At 24.5% G+C, this 22700-nt stretch overlaps 5 protein-coding genes across 6 annotated transcripts; 2 read left to right on the top strand and 3 right to left on the bottom strand.

Annotated features, from left to right (window-relative positions):
* Positions 1-5721: 5721 nt before the first annotated feature.
* LOC113789030 (uncharacterized) lies at positions 5722-13515 on the top strand. The gene is made up of 2 exons (XM_027338516.2): positions 5722-7563; positions 10991-13515. Exons 1-2 carry the CDS (start codon positions 6833-6835, stop codon positions 12396-12398), a joined length of 2139 nt encoding a protein of 712 aa, XP_027194317.2. The 5' UTR covers positions 5722-6832; the 3' UTR covers positions 12399-13515.
* A 305-nt stretch (positions 13516-13820) lies between these two features.
* LOC113788923 (uncharacterized) lies at positions 13821-14553 on the top strand. Its single transcript, XM_027338389.2, has one exon. The coding sequence runs from the start codon at positions 14085-14087 to the stop codon at positions 14514-14516; it is 432 nt and encodes a 143-aa protein (XP_027194190.1). The 5' UTR covers positions 13821-14084; the 3' UTR covers positions 14517-14553.
* Positions 14376-19756, bottom strand: LOC113788910 (uncharacterized). Of its 2 annotated transcripts, XM_075821123.1 has the most exons (12): positions 19060-19756; positions 18779-18995; positions 18352-18705; positions 18111-18265; positions 17763-17991; positions 17248-17643; positions 16355-17158; positions 15875-16140; positions 15488-15691; positions 15135-15322; positions 14918-15023; positions 14376-14840 (listed from the first exon to the last, which is right to left on the bottom strand). In XM_075821123.1, exons 1-12 carry the CDS (start codon positions 19414-19416, stop codon positions 14580-14582), a joined length of 3537 nt encoding a protein of 1178 aa, XP_075677238.1. In that variant the 5' UTR covers positions 19417-19756; the 3' UTR covers positions 14376-14579. The 2 variants fall into 2 exon arrangements, 1 of the variants encoding a protein (XP_075677238.1); XR_012846408.1 differs by lacking the exon at positions 14376-14840 and having other exon boundaries at positions 15484-15691.
* A 144-nt stretch (positions 19757-19900) lies between these two features.
* On the bottom strand, positions 19901-21588 carry LOC113788908 (uncharacterized). Its single transcript, XM_027338372.2, has 2 exons — positions 20828-21588; positions 19901-20741 (listed from the first exon to the last, which is right to left on the bottom strand). Exons 1-2 carry the CDS (start codon positions 21442-21444, stop codon positions 19973-19975), a joined length of 1386 nt encoding a protein of 461 aa, XP_027194173.1. The 5' UTR covers positions 21445-21588; the 3' UTR covers positions 19901-19972.
* Positions 21589-21762: 174 nt separating this feature from the next.
* LOC113788930 (uncharacterized) lies at positions 21763-22549 on the bottom strand. Its single transcript, XM_027338395.2, has 4 exons — positions 22368-22549; positions 22213-22281; positions 22053-22142; positions 21763-21984 (listed from the first exon to the last, which is right to left on the bottom strand). Exons 1-4 carry the CDS (start codon positions 22438-22440, stop codon positions 21851-21853), a joined length of 366 nt encoding a protein of 121 aa, XP_027194196.2. The 5' UTR covers positions 22441-22549; the 3' UTR covers positions 21763-21850.
* Positions 22550-22700: the final 151 nt, after the last annotated feature.

Raw genomic sequence — 22700 nt, 5'->3', positions numbered from 1 at the left:
AAGTCAGACCAGAAAATATTGATTTTCATCTATGGAAACATTTCATTTATTTTTCATTTTTTTAAAAAATTTCATAAATTTTATCTTTAATTTCATCTTTTATAAAGAAAATGTTGGAACAACAAAAGAAAATTTGCATTTTTTGGGGTGGAACATTAAAAAAATTACGGAAATTTTCTCTTGGAATTTTTTTACAGAAAATTTCTTCAAAAAAATTTCCATTTTTCCCCCGAGAAAAATAAGACCAAACAATTGAATAAACAAATGAATAATTTTTTTTTTTTTGCTTGTTTCTTATCTAAATTCCCAAATACAAATGTCTTATTTGATGTTAATTTTGAAGTCAATCGATCATCGACATTCAACAACAACGACAAAAAAAAAATGGCCTTAAACTTGTTCAATGTTTGATGTTTTTTGTATTGGCGCCAATTATATATTGAGACTATCGACAATAATGTTGTTATTGTTGTTGATTTGATGATGATAATGATAAAAATGATTACAAATTTTTTTTTACAAACAACAATAAAAAAAAAAACACAGAAACCAAATCAATTTGTTGGATTGTATTTTGGTTTTTGTTTCTTCTCATTTTTCCCATTGATTGTTGATATTTCTATCCAAAAAAATACATTGACAAAACAATAACAAAATTGTTTTATATTGATATATGGGATGTGCACCTCTGTTTTAAACATCAATCGATCATACTTTCATCAAAATCCAAAAGAAAGAAAAGAAAAGAAAGAAAATTCTTTCATCGATTATTTGTATCCATTGTTGTCTTATTTATATAAAAAAAATGGTAACATCCACATCACAGTATTTGAATAAATTCATCTCAACAACAAAAAGAAAGAATATTTCATCATAACCTTTTCGATAGATTTTGGAATTTGGTTTCAAAATAGAAAACAAAAAAAAAAATCAAATGGGTGTCTGGGAGTGCGAAATATAAAAAATTTCTCATTTTTCAATTATTATAAATATTTTACAACATCCCATATACACACATACACACACACCATGTGACTATCTTGATGATTGATGATGATGGTAATGATGATCATGATGCAAGAATAACATGTATTCATTTTATTCATAAATTTTTTTTTTGCTATTCAAGAAAAAAAAAATCAAGAGATGTTTGTTTGTTTTTTTTTTTTTTGTAAATGACAGCAAATGACATTGGATTTTCTATAGTCTTTGGCAATGTGTGTGTAATGAAATCGATCAATTATTCAGATCTTTTCATTGAATATTTATTGCCATGTTAATCGAAGAATCGATGTTGATTAACATCATCATAATAATCATCATCATCAAGAAAAAGTATTTTCACAGGAGTGCATATGAAAAAAAAGTGATTTGATTGAGTATTATGGATGTTGTTGTTGTTGTTGTTGTCTCTATTTATTAAGAATGACATCATTAACAATACTTAAATACTTAATTATCATAATAATATACACTGGATCCGTGTAATTAGGATCGAAATAAATCCGGATACATTTGTTGTTGAACAATATTGCATTGTTTTTTTTTGTTTTTTGTTTTGGATCGTTTAAGCTTTTTTTTGTTTGGTGTGTTTATCATAATGTCTTAATCAACCGATTACTTAAATGATTCTAAATGTTCAAAAATTCGTCATTCATTCTCCAATGATCAAATCAAATCATTTGATTTAAATTGAACAAAAAAAAGAAAGAAACATTAATTGTTTTCCAAGAGATTTAACAACAACCGAAAAAAATAGATTCTTGAAGATCTTTTTGCACTATGAAGCAACAACAACAACAACAACAATAGATAATGTTATTTATTGTTTCTGTTTTTGTTTCTGAAATAAGTTGATAACATTATCATTTTATTTTGGAACAAAAATCATTGTTCTTTTCTTTTGGTAATTTAATGAAAAATCGAAAAGTTTTTCGCTGTTGTTCTTTTTACATTGATAATTGCATTAGAAAATTTTTGTTTCAATGGGAAAATCATTCTTCTTTTTTTCCAGTAAATTTAATTAAAATTTTTTTAATAATAATAATAATTCTTAAAAATAAAATTCGTTCATTTAATTTCTTTTTTCCCATTCGATCATCGTTATAAAAATCATTTTGTTTTGTTCATTTCGATTACTTTAGTAATTTTTATTTTGTTTGTATTTTTTTAACTCAAAAAAGAATCTCAAGTGAAAAACTTTTCAACTTCCATTATCAATTCTGTCCGATAATCGTTTTTTTTTTATATTCTTTTGGTCATCATTATTATCATTCTAAAAAAAATAATGTTTTCCATTTTATTCAAGATTCAAAATTTTTTGGAAATATTTATCAACAAAAGTTTAGAATATTTTTCATATATATTATTATTTTGTTTAAAAAATATTCTAATCATTGAATCATTCTATATGATGACCAAAACAATATTTGCATTTATATTGATAAATAGTATTATATATACATTATTTCTATTGAAATCATTATTTTTTCGACAAAATTCCGTTATGGATCATAACGTTAACAATAACAATGATGTTGATAATAATAATCAAAATAATAATAAGAAAGCAATGATGGCCGAATCATCAACCATGTATAGAATAGAAAAATCTTTGGTCAATAAATTTTCTCAAATATTACGTATAATAACTTGGTCAAATTATAATGCACATAATAATAATGAATATGGCGATGATGATGTTGTTGACAATAACAAAGAAATGATAATCAATGAACTAAATTCAACAATATTTATTGATGATAACGATAGCATTAATATGAATATCAATAATAATAATGATAATAAAAATAAGAATAATAATAATAATAGTAATCAGATGAAAATGTTGAATATTTTACAACCAATTTGTCAATCAAATGAAAATTTTGGTAAAATTTTTCAAGTTAAATATGAGCAATTGAATCAAGATCATGATTCGAATCCAAAATTGAATAATGAAAATGAAAATTCAACAAAATCAATAATGACAACAAAATTATGCGGAAAAATTATCGATCTTAAAAGTATAAGAAAAAAAATCGAATATACTAATGGAATATCGACAACATTATTATCTTGTTTATTACATCGTGAACGTGAAATGAAACGTTCATTAATTATGGCCGATTATTATCGTCATTATCAATATTTTCGTAGTGTTTGTCAGAAATTATTGAAAAATTCGTTTATTAATAATAATAGTAATAATAATAATAATAATAGTAATAAACATTTAGTTTATTATGAACAAATTATTGCTTATAATGGCCATACATTCAATATGGGTGAACCAAATCATCGTTATAGAGTTTATGAAAAAATCAATGATAATGATTGTTGTTATTTATTACCATATCAAATCATATTTATTATGCCAATGGCTGTTATGAATCTTAAAGAAGCTATATATAAAAATCATCCAAAAGGATTAACAATTTCATTGGTAAGAGATTATTCAAAACAAATTATTGATGGTTTACAATTTCTTCATGGACAATTTAAAATTGCTCATCTAAATTTAAAACCCGAAAATATTCTACTTTATATTGATGATAGTAATAAATCGACTAATGAAATTAAATATTGTATTAAATTGGTTGATATTTTGGATAATTATATATTTCCTGTAAAAAAATCCGTACAAACATTATCACCATTTGATATACCAAATCAAAGTATTCAATATGCAATATCACCATTATTTATTGATTATTTTTATCAAGAAAATGATCAACTACGTATACAATTTAAACATGATCTTTATTGTTTAACAATAATCATATTAATTATGTTAATTGGTTATGAACAATTTGAAAAAAGATTTATTGTTTCACAATTACCATATCGTATACAAGCAAATCCATTACATCAAAATTTTACATTATTAATTGATCGTATAAAATTATCATTTAATGATCAAAAAATTGCAACAATTTTTTCCGATTGGTTTGAATATCATTTAGCAATTATTTCAAATATAAATAATAATGTTAATTCAATGGATATTATGAAATCAATGATTAAACATCAAGCTCTACAGAATAAAGCATCATTTTTCTTTTAAAAAAATTAATTGAATATTTACTGAACTAAATGAATAAATTCTATAGTTGGATAATTGAACAAATTAATTTCATTTTTTTTGTAAGCGAACTTTTAATTAGCTGCTATATAAAGATAAATGAAATTCTCTCATTTATAATAATTTAAAATTGACATCTATTTTCTATGTTATTTATTTTTTTTCTTCTTCCTGGTCTAAATATAAAATATTCAAATCAATAAGGGGAACAAATAAATTCAAATAAAAAATATTCAAAACAGTGATAATGATGTATGTTTCAAGAGAAATTTTTCAATCCAACTATAACAAACCAACCAACCAACCAACATCATTATTTTTCCATTTGGATAAATTTGTCTTTCATATTTGCTTTGGGTGAATGAATGAATGAATGAAAAAGAAAATATCTGGATTTTTTTTTCTCATTCAGTTTTATCATCATCATTTTTTTTTTGATCTTGATCATGATGCGAAACAAAACAAAACAAAAAAAAATCGGTCATTTTTCATTCAGCGTTACTGATTTGTTTCCGATTATTATTTGACTTTCAAGTTAGTCGGTTTTTTCTTTTATTCAAAAAAAAAGAATTTCATTTGCCAGGTTTGTCGTCGTCGTCGTCGTTACTCAAATGAAACCGAAAAACAATGATAATAACAATAACAAAAAAAAAGAAAAGAAATGGATATTGCAGAAAAAATTTATCACAATTTTATTTTATTTGTTTGGTTGGTTTTTATTTCTTCGATAAAATTATTTATTTGTTTACTATTTATGATTCGTTCTATTTATCATATCCTTGGATCATTACCTTTTTTTTATTTATTTTTTTTATGGTTATAACCCAGAAAATATTTTGATTTTATTCCTAATGATTAATGTTTATGTGTGTTGTGTAATTACATTGATTGTAAATATAAAGATAATAATAATTTTATTAAATTAACACACTGCCAACAAGATGGCATTTAAATATAAAGATTGTTTGTTTGTTTGTGTGTGTGTGTGTGTGTGTATTTGTATGAACAATCATAAATTAAAGGCTTATTTGTTTCCATTTGAATGAAAATTCTTATTCTTGAAATTTTTGTTTTCGAAAATGAAATTCTTGATTCTTATTGCATAGTTTGTTAATGATAAAAATTAGAAATTATTACAATTATCATATTGTATAAGAATTCCAATACTACATTTTTTTATATGTATTTTGTTTTTCATCAAAGTAATCCATGCTTGTCAATTTTGCTTTTTTTTCCCTGTTTTGTTTCATTTATTGATTAGGTTTTTTTTCTAGATTTTCTATTCTTTTTTTTAATCAATGATGATGATCAAGCCAAACTGATTGAAAAAGGAATTAGTTTATCTAGTTTTTCGATGTTTTCATCTGAAAATTTCGTCTGATTTCCTTGAGATAACTTTTCGAAAAAAAACTAATGGCAATTTTCTTTTTTTTGTGGAAAAAATCAGTAAATTACAGAATCGAAGAAAATTCAGTCGTAAAAAAATATAACAATGTAGAAAATATTTTTTATAGAAAATATATTGTATTTTTTTTATTACTAAATACAAACGACGCATTCTCGATTACAAATGATCATTTCTTGTTTTGTTTTGTTTACCCATTCAATTCTTGCATAAGGTTAGGTGAATGGTAGTGTTCGAATTCTTTTCCATCCGCGCATATTCAATAATAATTCTTTACTACGAACACACAACATCATTTCACCACATATACTATGTAGTTTGACGTTTATTCTGTCTGCCTGTGTCTGTTTTATCAAACAACTTTCATTTTGATTCAAGCCAGAGAAAATTTTTCAAAAAAAACCCCCAGTTATTTCATAATAAAGAATCTTATTGATAATGTTTTCAAATAAGGAAAAAAAAATTTATATCATTCTTTTCAACAATAAAATTAAAATATACTGACTTCATCATAATCATCATCATTTGTAAATTGTGAAGAAGAAGAAAAAAAACGAATACAAACATCTACAAATTAAACTGCCGACGAAAGAAGAAGAAGAAGAAGAAAAAATTCATTTCTAAACAAGAAATAAAATAAAATCAAATTACAATGAACAATTTGCTTCATTTTCATCATCATCATCATCATATCATTCACGAATTTTTTCTCGGTTAATTGAATTTGTTGATTGGTTGAAATTTTTTTACAATAGATAATTGAAAAGGGCCAAAAAAAAGAAGAAAAATCAATCAATTACCATTCACCACTAACAACAACAACAACATTAATAAATTGATTAAACTTAAATTTCGATAAAATTTTCCTGCACTTCACAAATTCTTCTTCTTTTTTTTTGAATCATTTTGTTTATTCTCTGCATGATGTGTCTGCTGTGTGTGTGTGTGTGTGTATGTATGTGACTAAGTGATCATTATATTAAAATAGAATTTTGTTATTATTATTCTTGAAAATTTAACATCATTAATTGTTTTTTTATCTTGGTTGTTCAAAATGAAAAAATGAAAAATGAAAAATGAAAAATGAATTGATCGCCGCCAATGCGTAGAAAGCTATTTACACAATAACACTTACCACACACACACACACAGAATCGTTTATCTAAAAAAAAATTCTAGATTTTTCAATTTTTTTTTCTCTCTCCGAATCAAAATTTCATTTCATTCCACTTTACATCATTGTATTTGAATGGTCACTTCTTCGATTATAGATCATTGAATTTTTTAAATTAAAATTTTTTTTCCAACAAAAAAAAAGAAAATTCTTTTCAACAACATTAATAATGATGATGACCATTGCTCAAACGTTTATGGATCATTATCAACAACAACAACATCAATCAACTGAATTCCATTATTATCAACAACAACAACCATTGAATAATAGCCTTTTACATCATAAACATCGAAATCATAATCATCCGAATAATCATCATTATCATTATCATTATTCAACAACAACAACAACATCGACATCAATATTGAATGATCTTTACATGAATCATACTACAATAAATTTAAATAACGCCAATAATAATGATAACGATGGTGGTGGTGGTGTTGGTGGTGGTGGTGGTAGTAATGTTGATGATAAAATATCATTATTTTTAAATTTAAAATCATCAACCGAATATTTAATACAAAATAATCGAAATAATGTTAATAATAATATAACGGAAACTATTGAAAATTTACGTGAATTTATTATGAATCTAGATAATTATTCATCACCATCATATCGTGCAACATTAACACGTCGTAATATATTAATAATAACATTTTATTTAACAATTGTGATTATATCATTATTTGGTAATCTAATTGTTTGTTATGTTGTATTTAAACGTAAACATATGCGTATATCAACAAATTTATTGATGACAAATTTAGCATTATCCGATTTAATTATGACTGTTATTAATATACCATTTAATTTGGCAAGAATTTTATTAAATGATTGGCCATTTGGATCATTATTATGTATACTGGTGCCATTAATACAGGTCACTTCTGTGTAAGTATAATGTTTTTTCCCTTTATTTTTTTTTAATGAAAATTTTTAAAAGAAAATTATTATGGTCATCATCATCATCATCATTTAAAAAAATAGCAATGCGGAAAAATAATTTAATTTTAACCAGATGTTTCAGAAAATGCTTACGCACACACATACACATAGGTTTATAAATTAACAATCAACTTAGAACAAAACAAAAAAAAAAATATTCAAAGGGGAAAAAAAGTCACATCATTAGGATTGCTAATTGAATTTCACCCCCCCCACACACACAAGCGGATATTTATGATTGTTTCAAAGCGAATACCAACAACAAAAAAATGTACCGAAAGAATTTACGTTTGAATTATTTGGAAAAACTTTACCGCTGTTATTTTGTGTGTGTGTGTGTGTGTGTGTGTGTGTGTGTGTGTGCATGTTTATTTCACCATTTTTAGAATGAAAGAAAAAATGAAATTCTGCTTCGCTGTGATAAATTGATGATTAGCAAATTGGTTTTTGTGTGAGAAGAATTTATTTTCAAAATTTCGTGTCTTATCGTATTATTATCGCTATTTTTTTCCCGATTATTGAATTATCTTTTTTTCACAAAAATGATATGAATTTCAATAATTTTCTTTTTTTCCAGTGGTCATCATCATCGTTATTCATGGTTGGTCACATTAATCATATATGATAATTAACTAATATGATAAAAATTGTGTGAAAAAGAGTGAGAGAGAGAGAGAGAATCATTATTATCGTATCGTTACAATATAATTATTTTTTTCTGGTTAATCATCACAATATTTTTGTTTGTTTGTTTGTTTTGTTTGTTCACTGTTTTGATTGAGATATTTGGATTATAAAACCAGAAAGGAAATATTATTCGGTTGTTGTCATCAATGCGGAAAAAGATAGTAGATGTGTGAAAAAAAACATGCATGATTCGTATGATGGACAAATTTCAAATTTTGTTTTATTTATTTATTTATTTGTTTCAAATTTTCAAACAAAATTGTTATTGTTGTCTCATTTAGATTGAAGAATTTATTTTAAATTTTGTGAATTTTTTTTTTCGCATGATGAAATATTCTGTCTGGAAAATTTGAATATTGATAGCAATGATTTCAAGGAAACTATTTATTTTTTAAAATTTAATCAACAACAACAGCACAAAAAAAATATACAATATTGATTCTAAATTGATGGGATGGTTTTGAATAAAATATTCATATACAAATAAAAAATCAAACGAATGAATTGTGAAATTTGTTTTTTCCGGATTTTTTATTAAAGTAAATTTGGGTGGATTGTTGAATGTGATGATAAACATCATATTAATCCAAAGTAATCGATCATTACGACATCTATTGATAATAGTCTGTGACTATAATGATAAATTTTTTTTGTTTTCAATTTTTTTATCGACAAGTAAATTATTGATAGAATGATATCAGAATTCGAGTTGGATGCAAAAGTTATTGAATCAATTAAAATTTATAACCGTTTTTGTGTGAGTGTGAGAAAATAAAAAAGAAATTTAAAAATCGAAATGAAATACATTCGTTTTTCAAATTGAACAAAGACGAATTTTCTTTTCGGAAAAAAATGGACAAACAGCAATATCAAAATAACAAAATCATTTGACATTTCATTTCTAAAAATTCAGGCGATAGATAATAGGAAAAAATTTTCAATTATAGTCGACCAAATCAACCAAAACAGCAACAACAACAATGAGGAACAAATGATGAGACGACAATTCTTTTACGTTTGGTCTATTGATTTGTTTCAACAACAACAACAACAAAAAAAAATTGTTCTGAAACAAAAATAAATTGCTCTTTTTTTTTGTTGTTGTCTAAAAATATAACAGAAAATTGTATGAAGGAAAATACCAAAATACAAAATAAAAATAAATAAATCTTATGTTCAGGGAAAAAAATTAAATTATGTGATGGATACAACTATTATCAATTAATATGGATGAAAAACATGAACGCAATGGTTTATTCTTATGATGATGATCACAAATAACTTTGACGATAATAATGATATTGTCCAATTACATCATCTTTATATTTCCAGTATAATTTATTAGTTTTGTTTCTTTTTCTAGATTTCCTTTTTTTTTGTTGTTGAATACATTCTATCCGAATTGTAAATAATTTTTTTCTGATTGTTTGTTTGTTTGTTGGTTTGTTTTGTTTTCGATTTGACTTCCGGAAAACAAAATTTTTGATTTGTTTTGTTTGTCGAATGGATTTCCTCTTTTTTTTTCTTATCATAAATCAGATAGTTTTATCTGCGAATGTGTGATAAACAAAACAAACATTTCTCAACACATAAGGGAAATAAATGATGATGATGATGATAGTGATCAACAAAATTTATTTCATTGCAGACCAATTAAAAAATAAAAATAAAAATAAATATAAATATGATCAGTATAAGTAAATATGAATTTAGTGATGAAAATTATTGCGTTGAGCGAAATAAAAATAAAAATAATAACAATTTATAATTCTATTCTATAATCCAATTACAATTCCACAATAGTCATATTTTTTTTATCAAAAAAATGATCACCCTTTAACATCATTAAATTCAGTTGTTGTTGTTTGTTTGTTTTCGGTTGAAAAATGTCAAAATAATAATAAAAATTTATATTTACCTTTATAAATGGGAAAATATTTTGAGTTTCTGTTGTTGTTGATAAACATTGTTTATTATTCTAGGAATTTTTTTTTTGTAAATTGAATAGATTTTCCAAACAATCGAATAATAAATCAATCGAATAAAAAACCTAAAAGAAAATCTCGAGAATTTGCAAAACGATATACAATGAAAAAATGAATGAAAACCCCCCCCCAAAAAAAAATGTTTGTTTGATAAAATTCCTAAAGCTATTTTTGTTTTTTATTTTTCGATTTTCATTTGAATGAAAATTGAATGTTATTGAGTTTTTCATTTTAATTCATTGACAAACAAAAAAAATGTTTGTTCATTCAAATACAAATGAAATGATTAAATAAATTGTGCGTAAATAGTGTGTAATAGTGCATGAATATATCGGATTGTGAAATATTATTTTTTCCCATTTCAGAATCATATTTAAATCGTAAATAGTCAAATATAGGTACAATATATAAGATGGAAAAAAGAGAAAAATATCAGTTGAATTAATCATGATCTAGGTTCATTTTTTTTTAATAGTTTTGTTTCGAAATTTTGTAAATATATTATATGTTTAATATTTATATTGACAATCTGAAAATAATGTTATTCTGTTTACTGTTTATCAACCAGAATAATAATATCGCATGCGTATTTATTGATATTAATCATTGATTTAACTAATAACTTGATTGATTGATTGATTGATTTTTTGTTTGTTTTTTGTTTTCTTTATCTGATTTTCTTGTTTCCTGTTTTATTATAGATATGTTTCAACATTAACAATGACAATCATTGCTATTGATCGTTATCAAGCAATTCTGAATCCATTAAATAAACGTATAACAACAACATTATCAACATCATTAATTATAATTGTAATATGGATTGCTGCAGCATTATTTTCAATACCGAATATTATATTCAATCGTGTTGTCAATATTGGTCATCTACAACGTTGTCGTGCTATATATCCAAAACCAGAAATATCATATCGTCGTTTTGTAACATTATTTACATTTTTAACACAATATGCAATACCATTATCGATAACAGCTATTGCTTATATAAGAATTAGTTTTTATATTTGGAGTAAATTAATCAAACCAAATACAAGTGATGAAAATTTGGATGATATTAATTGTGTTACAACATCATCAAATAATGATGTACCAATGATGGCAACAACATCTATAAAATCATTTAGTAAATCAAATGATAAAATCGATAATGTAATTCATTTGACAAATCATAATATGAACAATGATAATGTCAATCATCATTATAAACATCAACAACAACCAACAAATAAACAACGATCAATAATAACAAAAACAAGTTTATCAAAATATCATGCCAGTATAAATACATTACGTGAACGTTCAAGAAGAAAACCGATCAAAATGTTAGCATTAGTTGTTGTCGTTTTTTCAATCTGTTGGTTACCATTAAATATATTTCATTTAAATTCAGATTTTTTTTCAAATAATCGTATAAGTGATCCAAATATATTTTTCATATGTCATTGGTTTGCTATGTCATCGGTTTGTTATAATCCATTTATTTATTTTTGGCTTAATCATCATTATCGTCAAGAAATTAAACATTTAGTTAGATATCTAAATATTCTTTGTATGAAACAACATAGACGTAGTACATCAACAAAAACAACAACAACAGCAACAACAATGATGATGATGAGAACATCAAATGTTAATAGACAATTAGTAAATCATCATTCAATGATTGAACCACAAATAATTTTAAATAATAATGATGATGTTGATATTAATGATAAAAGTCAAAGAATACCTTCTTCATCATTATCGAATGATAAAAAACAACGAAAACAATTTCGCTCAAACGTAATTACTACTCATCATCATAGTTTTCATGGACCATTCAATAGTTTTCAATTACAGCAACGAAAGAAAAATACATTACGGTCAATCAATGAAAAATTTAATGATGAAAATAATAATAATAATAATAATACTGTTGACAATGATCAGAATTTAATTTCGGAACATATGGATAAAACTATCAACCATGAACGGTCTATTGATCATAACAATGATGATAATAATAATAATGATGATGATCAAATTATAAAACAAAATGTTAATGAATGTAAAATAAAAATTACATCAAATTTCTATAGTATCGATCAATAGTAATCGATATTTTCATTTTCTTTGTAAAAATTTTATTAAATTTAAATCCATGTATATGATCGTTTTGCTTATTATTATTATTATTATTTTTTGGTTTGTTTGTTCTATTTTAAGAATTCCAAATGAAATTCCTTTTCCTCTAAATCTTTTTCCTCTATTCAATTATAAATAAAATTTGTATTTCCACTCGAATAAATGATCCTGCAATGTGATTCTTGTATGATTCAAGAATAAGAAAAGAAAATCATCACCGCCATCATCATCTTCTTTGGAAAACCATATGATGTATATTTAAAATGATTTCGGATTCTTTTACACATCTATGCCCACAAAATATATATCAAACAAATATGATAGTGAATGATGTGAGAAAACAAGAATAAAACAAAATATTTCCAATTCGTTCATGCAGATGTTTTTGTCATTGAAAAGATTCAAATCAACAATATCAACAACATGTTTATAATAATAATATTATTACATTCGTTTATATGTTCGTTTTTTATAATATAATTTTCGCTTTATAATAATAACTATTGCCTGGAACAAGTATTTATTTATTTTTTTTTTTGTCTTGTGACTTGCGCTTCGCCATGCGAATTATGAACTTATTAATATTATTATAGAAAACCGAGAATTTTCGATGATTATGAGGGTGGTGGTGATGCATAACATGTAGATGATGTTGTAACAACTTTATATAACAAATATAAACCATACAAACAAATTTGTCATTCAACCGATCATTTTTTTTTACTTTCACTCTTTTTTTCTCTTCTTCTTGAAAATTGTCAATTATGAAATGTTGTTCTCGGATATTATTTATTTTTATTTTCACACACACATATATTTCTGCTTGAAAAAAAATTATCACGGAATTGGAACTAATAATAGAATGACAAGCAAATACATTCGGTGTTTTTTTTACAAAAAAAAAAAAAAAAAAATAATAAAACCTAAAGGTTTGAATTTCCGTCAACATCATTTTTATAATAATGATTATTGTCTATCAACCAACCCAAGAATTCAATCAAAAAATGATAAAAATGTGGGCGAAAAAGAAAAGCGAAGAATGTAATAAAACACTCGTAATTTGAATTTGTGATTTTGTTCTCGTTTTTTTTGGTATGATTTTTTGAAAAAAAAGAAACTATGAATTCTTTTTCCGATGATTTAAAGTTTTGCTTTACTAAATTCTAAAGTGATAAAAATCAGAAGATGGGATTTAGTAAAAGCAAAAACTTTTTGATTCGTTAATGAAAGAATTTATTTCAATAATAACATATTGTTAACCAGATTAGAATATTATTGTTTCATTGGGGAGAAAAAAATTCTAATTCCATTAAATTTCTAATTGTTTCAAAAATTTAATTCATTTACATTTGATTCGAAAACAGTATTTATATTCATTTGAATGTTGAATATTTTTCTCAATTTATTTTTTTATTTAGCTTTAAAAGATTTTTTTTTCTATTTTTCTTTTTTGCCTGATTTATCAATTTTTTTGCTTTGTGATTTTTGCTTTCCAAAGAATTTTATTTTTTAAAGTGAAAAAGAAGTTTTAAATCTTTCTGAAGAAATTTTCTCCGTCGCTGCTGCCTTTTGACAAAGTAAAGACCTATCCTTCCGTTTGATCCTTGTGTATAACATCAACAGCAAATAAAAAGAAGTAAAGAAAAAGAAAAAATGTTGGACATTTTAAAGAAACAAGTTTTATCAATAATGCCAACCGAATATTCGATAACATTGGTTGATAAATATTGGAATAATTTTGCACAAATCATTATAACATCACCATTTATTTGGTTTCATTTTACAAGCATAATGGCATATACTGATTGGAATCGTTTTAATTGTATATATAGATGTTTATTTATATTCTATCTGATTATGGTATTCACTGCACATGAATTAATACGTTTGATTATTGTAAAAATTTTAAAAAAAGAATTAACTATAACTGATTTATTGCATATAATCAAACAAATTCTAATCAGTTCAAAACAATGTATATTTGAACATCCATTGACTAATTGTATTATTGATAAATGTAAAACTTTATCAACCATAAAACAAGGTGCTGTTACGTCAATGATTTCGATTGATAAACAAAAATGAAAAAATAAATTTTATGTTTTTTTTTGAAAAAAATGAACCAATTTTTATTATAATTTTATTTTATTAAAAATTTTGTTGTTGTTGTTCGTCGATATTATAAAAATATTTGTCCATTTGTAAATAATTACAATCCAATATGATTTTTGATTGTTGTTGTTGTTGTTGTTGTTGTTGTTCAGACATGTATAAATATTCATTATTTGTTGATGATGCTGGATCTAAACCTTCATAAAAATGTGTTTCATTTTCATCATTAATCACTTTATCGTTATCAACATTTTCATCGTTAATTTGACTGTATAATCGAGAAATTTGATCATAATTCTGTTGTTGAATTGGAAAAAAAAATAAAAACATTAAAAATAGAATTCTTAGAATTTTTATTGATAGAATTGATTAACCTTGATAAAATTTTCATCCAAATAATGTTGAAAAAATTCGGCCAACATTTCAAAATTTGGTCTATGTTCCGGATCCAATGACCAACAAGCCAACATTAATTCATAGCTATTAGATTTGCAAATCAATCCAATAAAGAGAGAGAGAGAGAAAAAGAGGATTAATTATTCATTTTGCAAAAGGTTATTACGAAAAAAAAATACAAATACAAATACAAACATTGGTTGTGATGCTAATCTAGGTTTTTTCATACGATAACCGGATTGTAATTTATTCAAAAATTTTGCATCAAAATTTATTCCAGTATATGGTGCCATACCAAGTGTAAATAATTCCCAAAGAAAAATACCAAATGACCATACATCGGATTTTGTATCGAATTTTCTTTCCAATAATGATTCGATTGCCTAGAATGATTTTTTTTTCGGAAAATGAAGAAAAATAATGACCATTCAATGACATCACACACAAAAAAAAACGAAAATAGAGCAAAACCAGATAAAACAGGACAACAACAAAAAAAAAGTCAACCAATATCTAATGCTTGAATAATTCATATTCTACCTACTTACCATCCATTTAACTGGCAAACGTTCTTGATATTTTTCAACAGGATCATTATTACGATTATGTTGACCAATTTTACCTAATCTTTCACGATGATCATCATCATCATCATCACTACCACCATCATGTGCAAGACCAAAATCACAGATTTTTACAATACCATTTCGACATAGAAGAACATTACGTGCAGCTAAATCTCGATGGATTACCTAATATATATTTATTTTTTGGTGTATTAAAAGAATATTTACAGATAAAATATCCATTTCACATTTATTACTTAAGTTATAATTAGAATATCTGCTTTTGTTGTTGATGCTGATGTTGTGTACATAGACTAACAACAACGACAACAACAATCTTATGTAAAATAGTAACAAAAACAAACAAACCTTTTTACTAGTCAAATAATCCATTCCTTTTGCTGTTTGATATGCAAAACTAAGTAAATCTTTTGTCGATAATGTTTTCCATTCATTATTATTATTATGATGATTTTTGTTATTATTTAGATAATTATTTGGATAAGATTTCATTTCCAACCATGATTGTCGCCAAGGAAAATTTGAATCTTGTTGTGATTGTTGTTGTTGTTGTTGTTGTTGCTGAGGCTGGTTGTTGTTGATATTGAATTTCTTTGCAATCCAAGAAATTCTGTCTATTATGTTTTGTTATATAAAAGATTGAGGAAAAAAAACGAAAAATAAATAAAAATGTTTTTTTTTCATTTTCATCAGAATCATCATGAACAAATATCACATTGTATTATAATGGATTTTTTGTCCTCCATGGAATTTCAAAGAAGTTTTTTTTTGTTGCTTATTTGTCAAAGAAATTTAATATATAAATTTGTCTATGTTTATCTAACTTACCATCATCTTTATTATTATTATTATTATTAAATTTTTCATCCCACATAAATGATATTCGATTATTGTATTCATCATCATTATTATTATTATTTTCCACATCATTATCATAATTAATAACAATAAAAATATCACGATTTGTTTGCAAAAAATGTTGTAAATTTCCATAATGACAATATTCCATTATTACATAAAGTTCACCTTTAATTAATCTTGATGTACAAGCACCAAATAGATTAACAATATTAATATGATGACCAATAAAATTCATAATTTTTAATTCAATTGAAAGTGCTTTTAATTGTTCCATTGTTGCTGAATTTTTAAGCATTTTAACGGCAACAATTGTTGCACAAGAATTTTCATTATCATCATTTTCTAAATCATTCGAATCAATACCATTGATCATCATATTATATGCATGTGTACGATTTTTATGCAAACCATATGCAATTGCTTTATATACTTTACCGAATGCACCTTGTCCCAATAATGTTTGATAATCAAAATCAATATTTTCTAATTGTATTTCCCAACGATGATCATATCGTATTAAATCAATTTGTTCATGTATTGGTATATTTGGATCAAAATTCTTAACAATAGATTTACCATTATTTTCATTATTATTATTATTATTATTAATAACATTTGATTGTAATAGATTAATACTTAAAATTTCTAATTCTTGTTTAGCTTTTTTTTCAATACGTATACGATTTACAAGTAAAAATATAAATAATAACATTATAAATATAATGGCAGCAATGGTTAAAATATATACGATATAATTATCATCTAAATCGCCTATTTTTAAAAAACATATAAATAAAAAATGAATACAATGATGAATGAGAATTTTCAGATAAATTTTGTTTTTTTTGTTATTTACATACTTATATGACAATCAAGAACCTTCAATTCAATTGATTGATTCTGTTGAACGAGACCATTCATAAGATCAACAATAAGTAGATAATTACCACTATCAGATGGTGATAAATTTTTGATACCAATACTTGCACGAATCATACGATTAGGATTACCGAAAATACTCATGTTTTCATTATTATTGGGTACAATAATTTTTGATGAATATTGTTTTGATAGAAAAATACGTGTATCACCATAATTGATTGATCGATTCAAAACATTCGGTTTGTACCAATTTAAACGAATCAAATTAATATCATCGGGTATAGCAATTATATCTACTTCATAATGCCATTCAGAATTACAACGATAAATTTGAAATGGTTGTGATAATGGAATAATTTTCAATAATGGTTCATCTGAATTTTTTTGAATTGAAATAAAAAGAATAAATTGAAAAATAACGAAAGAATAAATTAAGAAATCAAACAGAATTTTATATGAAAAAAATGTATTTTTATTATTATAAATGATTTACCATAGATTTTTAATGTAAATGATTCAATTTTACGTGCCAATGATACATCGGTTATGATACATTCAATTTTAGCATTATTATATCGACGATCAACATTCAGGAATGTTATATTTTGTCGTACTTTTTCTTTTCCTTTACTTTGAACAATAGTTTCTACATCACTGATTTTGATCATTGTCGACAACGATGATGATGATGATGATGATGAATTAATATTCATTAAATTTTGCTATTCTCATGGCAGGAAAAAAATGATAATAATATTAATAATAATCAAAAAAAAAATATTCATCTTAATTAAAAATAATTAATGAATAATAATGTTGATGTTGATAATAATAATCATACCTCATAACAAGCTTGATTAACAAAATTCCATTTAATAAAAATTTGACTTGAATGTGATTTTTCTGTTAAACAACTTAATCGATATGATTGTCCGATAAATGTATATGGAAAATTATCATAATTAATAATTGGTTTGGTTGCATAATCAACACCATCTTTTTATTAATTAAATTATTATTATTATTTTTTGGTTTAAATTTTATCACTAAAATCATTATTATCATATATATGATTAACATACTTGTATAATGTATAATAATATTATCATCGGATGTTATATTTATTGCGGAATGATTTGATTCAAATCTAGAAAGATGTATACGACAAATATAATGATCATTAGTTATATTTGATAATAAAAAACCACGACGAGAATTATAGATGACCATCGATGTGGAAAATGATGATAATGATGAATTAGTCCATTCATAATCAATTTGTTTATATGAAATTGAATAATGTTTACGTGTTGATCCATCAACCGAAAATAATTCAATCATTGCTAATGATGATGTTGGTCTACAATTGATTTCACCGGGTCGACCATAAATGGCCATCATAACCGGTACTGATTTAACAAATAAATTTTCATAATCTACCCATATGAAAAACAAAAAAAAGAATTTATTTATGAAATAACCTGAAAAAAATAATATTAATAAAATTACCGGTTACAAAAAGATAAATAGTATTTGTTGAACTATGTATAGCCATTAATTCATCATGAATAAGATGTATATATTTTCTATATGTACATGTATAATAACCAACATCATTTATTTCAACACCATTTACATTCAAACGACTTTCAAAATATTTTCCACTTTGATTACGGAAAAATCTTTCTTCAATTTGAATATATTCCGGTAAAATTGTATCATAATACTATAAAAATATAATAAAAAAGAAATATAAAAAAAGAAGAATATTCAATTCGATTCAACATTACCGGATGAAATTCGGGTAGAATCCAGCTTATTTCCGTCATACTATCATTATCATTATTATTATTCAACATTTCCGATACAATCACATCCGATATACAGGTCAATGTAAGATTTGAACCAACTTTCAAATCAATAAATGTTTCACCATAATTAATAATATTATTATCAATAATCGATAAATTTATTAACATTTTTGGTTGTTTAATACAATTTGTTGTTGATGATTTGTTATTATTGTTGATTGTCATAGAATTTTTGGAACAACTAACCGTTATTATTACAAACATCATCATAATCATAACAACAACAACAATAATAATAATGATTGTTGTTGGTAAATATTTTCGAATTAGAATCATGATTCAAATTCGAAAACTTTTTTATTTTTATTTTATTCGAAAATGTTATTCACATTTGAAAATTGAAATATATGTAAATATTGTGATTGAATTGTGACTAAATGGAGTGTTTAGCCAATAGGCAAATATCAACAAAAAAAAACTTTTTAAATTTCATTGTGAACAAAAAATAAAAAACAGCCCAAGGAAGGAAATGAACATTAACGGAACTTTTTTTCTACTATTGTCGGTTGTTGTTCTGTTCATATTTTTCTTGTTTCAATTGATTTAATCATCAAATCATGTCATCAACCTTATTTTAAATTTAGCTTTTGTTATGTTGTGGTGGGTAAAAAAATTTGAATTTTGAATTTTTTTTTTACATTTTAATCAAGTTCAAATTAAATTTAGTTCATTTTTCATTGGAAGAATCATTTCAAGATTGATTTTGTTTTTTTTTATCGGATGTAATCAACAAATTCAAATTTTTTTTGTATGGTATAAATTTCAAAGTAAACAAATAGTGATAGTGATGTTTAATTTTTTTGGATTATAAATCATCAATGTTATTTATTTGTTATTGTTGTGATTGATGATGAAAATATTCATACGATTGAATTCGTTCAAAATTTGGTCGAGCAAATGGATTATAATTGCTCAACATTAATTCTAATACTTGTCGTAATGATTGATTATGAATTTTATCAAAATCAAATGGTGGAAATTTAACATTTTGTCGATCAATAACTTTTTTCATACTTCGTGTTTGGCTACGTCCTTTTTCTCTTGATATTGTTAATAATTGTTTACGTGGATTTGAACGTGTATGCGCTTCATATATTAACAAACCAAAACTCCAAACATCAGCACGACAAGCATCAAAATCACCATCAAAACATTCTGGTGGTAAATGATCATATACATTTGTTGGTGATACACGTGGTGCTTTCACAAATTTTTCTTGATCCAAATTAAAATAACAAAATAAATGACTTAAACCAACTAATCGTATATTTTGATGTTCATCAAATATAATATTATCTAAACGTAGATTTAGATGTGCAACAGCCAATGTATGCATAAAATTCAATGCATCACATATTTGTCCTAACCATCTTTTTAGATTATCTTCGTTATATGTTATTTTTGTTGTCATGGATCGTGAACGTAGACGTTGCGGTTGTATAACATCTAACATTGTTTTCGATGAATATTCATTTGTAACAATATAAATTTTCTGTTCAGTTGAAAATATTTCATATAAATCAACAAAATAACTATGATCGGCTTGTCGTTGTTTTTCACATAGGTATCTGTAACATTTTGTTGAATGATCCATATTTGCTCTATTAGAAAAAAAAACAATAATAATTTGCAAAACGGTTGAATTAATGATTGTTAAGAAAAAAGATACAAAAAATCAATTTCCTACCTAATTTCATTTGGTATCTTCGATATAACTACTACACGACAAATAATTGGTTTGTCCTGATATTGTCCACGATACATTGCCCATGATTGTGCTGATCTTATAGCATTACGTGTAAATTTCAAACGATAACGTGAATCCAATAATGATTCATCGGTTATTTTTATTGTTCCATTTGCTTTAACAAATGGTACATTTTCTACTTTAAGATATTCAATTCGTCGCTGATCTGTAACAACTAACAATAATTTCATTTGTTCTTCAAAACGTTGTCGTCGTTCTCTACATTCTATTTCAAATGATTCACGATCACGTGCTAATTCTTTTTCAATATGTTCACGATTTTTTTCCATTGCTGCATTAATTTCTTGACTATTATCAGCTTCATTTTTTTCTATTGATTGATAACGATTTTTATTCAATGTTTCGATTTTATTTTCCATCTCTTCTTTTAATTTACCAATTTCAATTTCATTACAATTTTCCATATAATTTCTTTCCATTGTAATCTCTTTTTCCATATGTTCATCCAATAATCGACATTCTTCTTCAAATTGTTTTTTCAATTTATGTACATCTTCATTATAATTTCTACGTAATCGTTCGATTTGTTCTTCCATTTTTCGTTTTTGGTTTTCTCTTGTTTAGTCAATAATAACTTGTTGGTTGTTTATTGTCGGTTGTCTTTCTATTACCCGAAAGATTTTTTTTTCTTCTGCGTATTTGGTAAAATAATCAATCAATCAATCAAAAAATATTAAAAATTTTAAATAAAAATTTATTTCTATTTATAGAGTAAAATTAATTTAATTTAGAAAAAAATTATTTTTTTTTTTAAATCAATAATTCCATTCTTGTCGGTAACAACAGAATTATTACCATTTTTATCATTAAAAAAAGAAATTATTTTGCACTGAAAAAAAATCTTTCTTAAAGTATTTAAAGTATGAAAAGTATTTATTTTTCCAGCTTTCTATTTTAAAAAATGTAAATATGATACAAAAACGTTTTAAAACGAAAAAATTTTTAAATAATCGGAACCAATGAAGTACGAATAAGATTGAGAGCAAAATTGTAATCATAATTACAAAAATATAGTATATGTAATGCACGATCACCTTTGATACCATGATGGAATGCTTGACTAACGAACAAATCAACTTTGAAGAAAAAAAAATTGAAAAAAATCGTTAAATAGTTATATGATTAAACAATGAAAATAATTTACTTGTATTATCATCAATTCGTTCGGGATTAGGTTTCCATAACAATATACTATCGTCATCATAATGATCATCATCATCATCATCATCATTGTCTACTTAATGAAAATTTTGTCTGGTTTGAGAATTTTTTTTAATTTAGTAAAAATTTTGAATCGAACTTACCGGGTGGAGGACCATTATGAAATTCAGGTATATTGGCCAATTGATTTTCCACATTTCTTACGAAATTTTCTATCGAAATAGAAATCATTGGAGAACATAGAAACGAAAATAGAAAAAAATTAACTTTAAGATTAATCCCAGACGAATTTACATACCATCATCTACATTAATCATGTTTAGTGGATGTTGTTCATCATTATAATGATGATGGCTTTTCGAATAAGTCATATTTTTCGTGATAATTCTAATAATTTAAAAGAATTAAGTTAATTTCAATCAAACATTTGTTTTGTTTTTTTTGCCAAATCTCAAAATCAAAACATTGTAACATATTTTCCTGGGAAATTTCCTTATAGAAAAAAATAATCGCCTCATTGACGTAAAGATTCCCAGAATTTTTTTTTCGCCTTAATTCATTTTAAAATTACGAAAAATTAAAACGTTTGAATTTTGCCAAAGAACTGAATAATCTCCCGAATGATTATCAT

This window comes from Dermatophagoides pteronyssinus, unplaced genomic scaffold, assembly GCF_027571235.1.
Source record: "Dermatophagoides pteronyssinus isolate colony J.1.1.1.1 unplaced genomic scaffold, Derpt_VIB-CSIC_2022.12 sq0008, whole genome shotgun sequence".
Taxonomy (NCBI): domain Eukaryota; kingdom Metazoa; phylum Arthropoda; class Arachnida; order Sarcoptiformes; family Pyroglyphidae; genus Dermatophagoides; species Dermatophagoides pteronyssinus.
This window is presented reverse-complemented; position numbering and strand designations above follow the sequence as displayed.